General features: G+C 71.0%; 1 protein-coding gene across 1 annotated transcript in view; it reads left to right on the forward strand.

Annotated features, from left to right (window-relative positions):
• PHRF1 (PHD and ring finger domains 1) overlaps positions 1–872 on the forward strand; it is a 53371-nt gene that overhangs the window by 48360 nt on the left and 4139 nt on the right. Inside the window, exons 15-17 of the mRNA XM_015562396.1 lie at positions 1–242; positions 481–635; positions 745–870. Coding sequence (XP_015417882.1) covers positions 1–242; positions 481–635; positions 745–870 — 523 coding nt within the window. The remainder of the gene's footprint in view (positions 243–480; positions 636–744; positions 871–872) is intronic.

Genomic DNA, 872 nt, shown 5'->3' on the forward strand with positions numbered 1-872 from the left:
GGACACCGAGCAGCCCCCTCCCTGGAGAAAGGGTCCCCAGGAGAAGGCCTCGTGCCCGCAGGACCAGGCCAAGGCGGCGGTGCCCGGCGCCCCGGGAGGCCCGGCCGAAGGCGGGGCGCTGCTGGGCAAGGAGGAAGGCCTCTGCCTGACCTCCGTGCTCCGGGCCAAGGCCCCCGTGAAGAGGGTCACCTGGAACCTGCAGGAGGCGGCAGGCGGTGCGCTGGCTGAGGACCGAGGCCTGCGTGAGTAGGGGCTCCTGTGGCCTCATGGGGGGGCTGGGGCAGCACGGAGGGGGCACAGAGCGGGCACCGTGGGCAGCTTCTCCCCGGTGGCTCCTGGGCCTCTGGGGTCACTGGTAGGGAGGTGGCTGCATCCAGCCTGTGTCCTTGGTGCTGGATGCTTCTCTGGAGTTTTCCGGCGGGAGGTAGCCTTCCGTCCTGGGTGGTCACAGAACACCCGCCTCCCCGTGTTGGCCCTCAGGGACCCCACTGCACAGGCCCCAGCAGCCGCAGGAAGAGGTGTGGGAACCCGGAGACGGAGGCCTTGTGGTGCACTCCCAGCAGGCTCCCTGCCCCGAGCCCCCTCCTGCTTACACGCTTCCAGAGCCTGGCTTTCCAGCGGCAGACCCCGCCCAGGTGGGTGTCAGGGCTGCGGGGGAGGTGACCTTGCCCTTGGGCCGCGGGGGCTGTGCCTGGCGGGGTGCTGCCAGCATCGAAGCTGCGCTCAGCGACTGTTCTTGCCCAGGTTTATGGCCCCAGCCTGCCTCCCGCCCTGGTCCTGCCCTCAAGTGTCCCGCCCTACGCACCGGTCAGCCAGCCCACAGTGCAGTTCCTCCTGCAGGGGAGCCTCCCCCTGGCGGGCTGCGGGGCGGC

The sequence above is a fragment of the Myotis davidii genome, unplaced genomic scaffold, assembly GCF_000327345.1.
Source record: "Myotis davidii unplaced genomic scaffold, ASM32734v1 scaffold3578, whole genome shotgun sequence".
In the NCBI taxonomy this organism is placed as follows: domain Eukaryota; kingdom Metazoa; phylum Chordata; class Mammalia; order Chiroptera; family Vespertilionidae; genus Myotis; species Myotis davidii.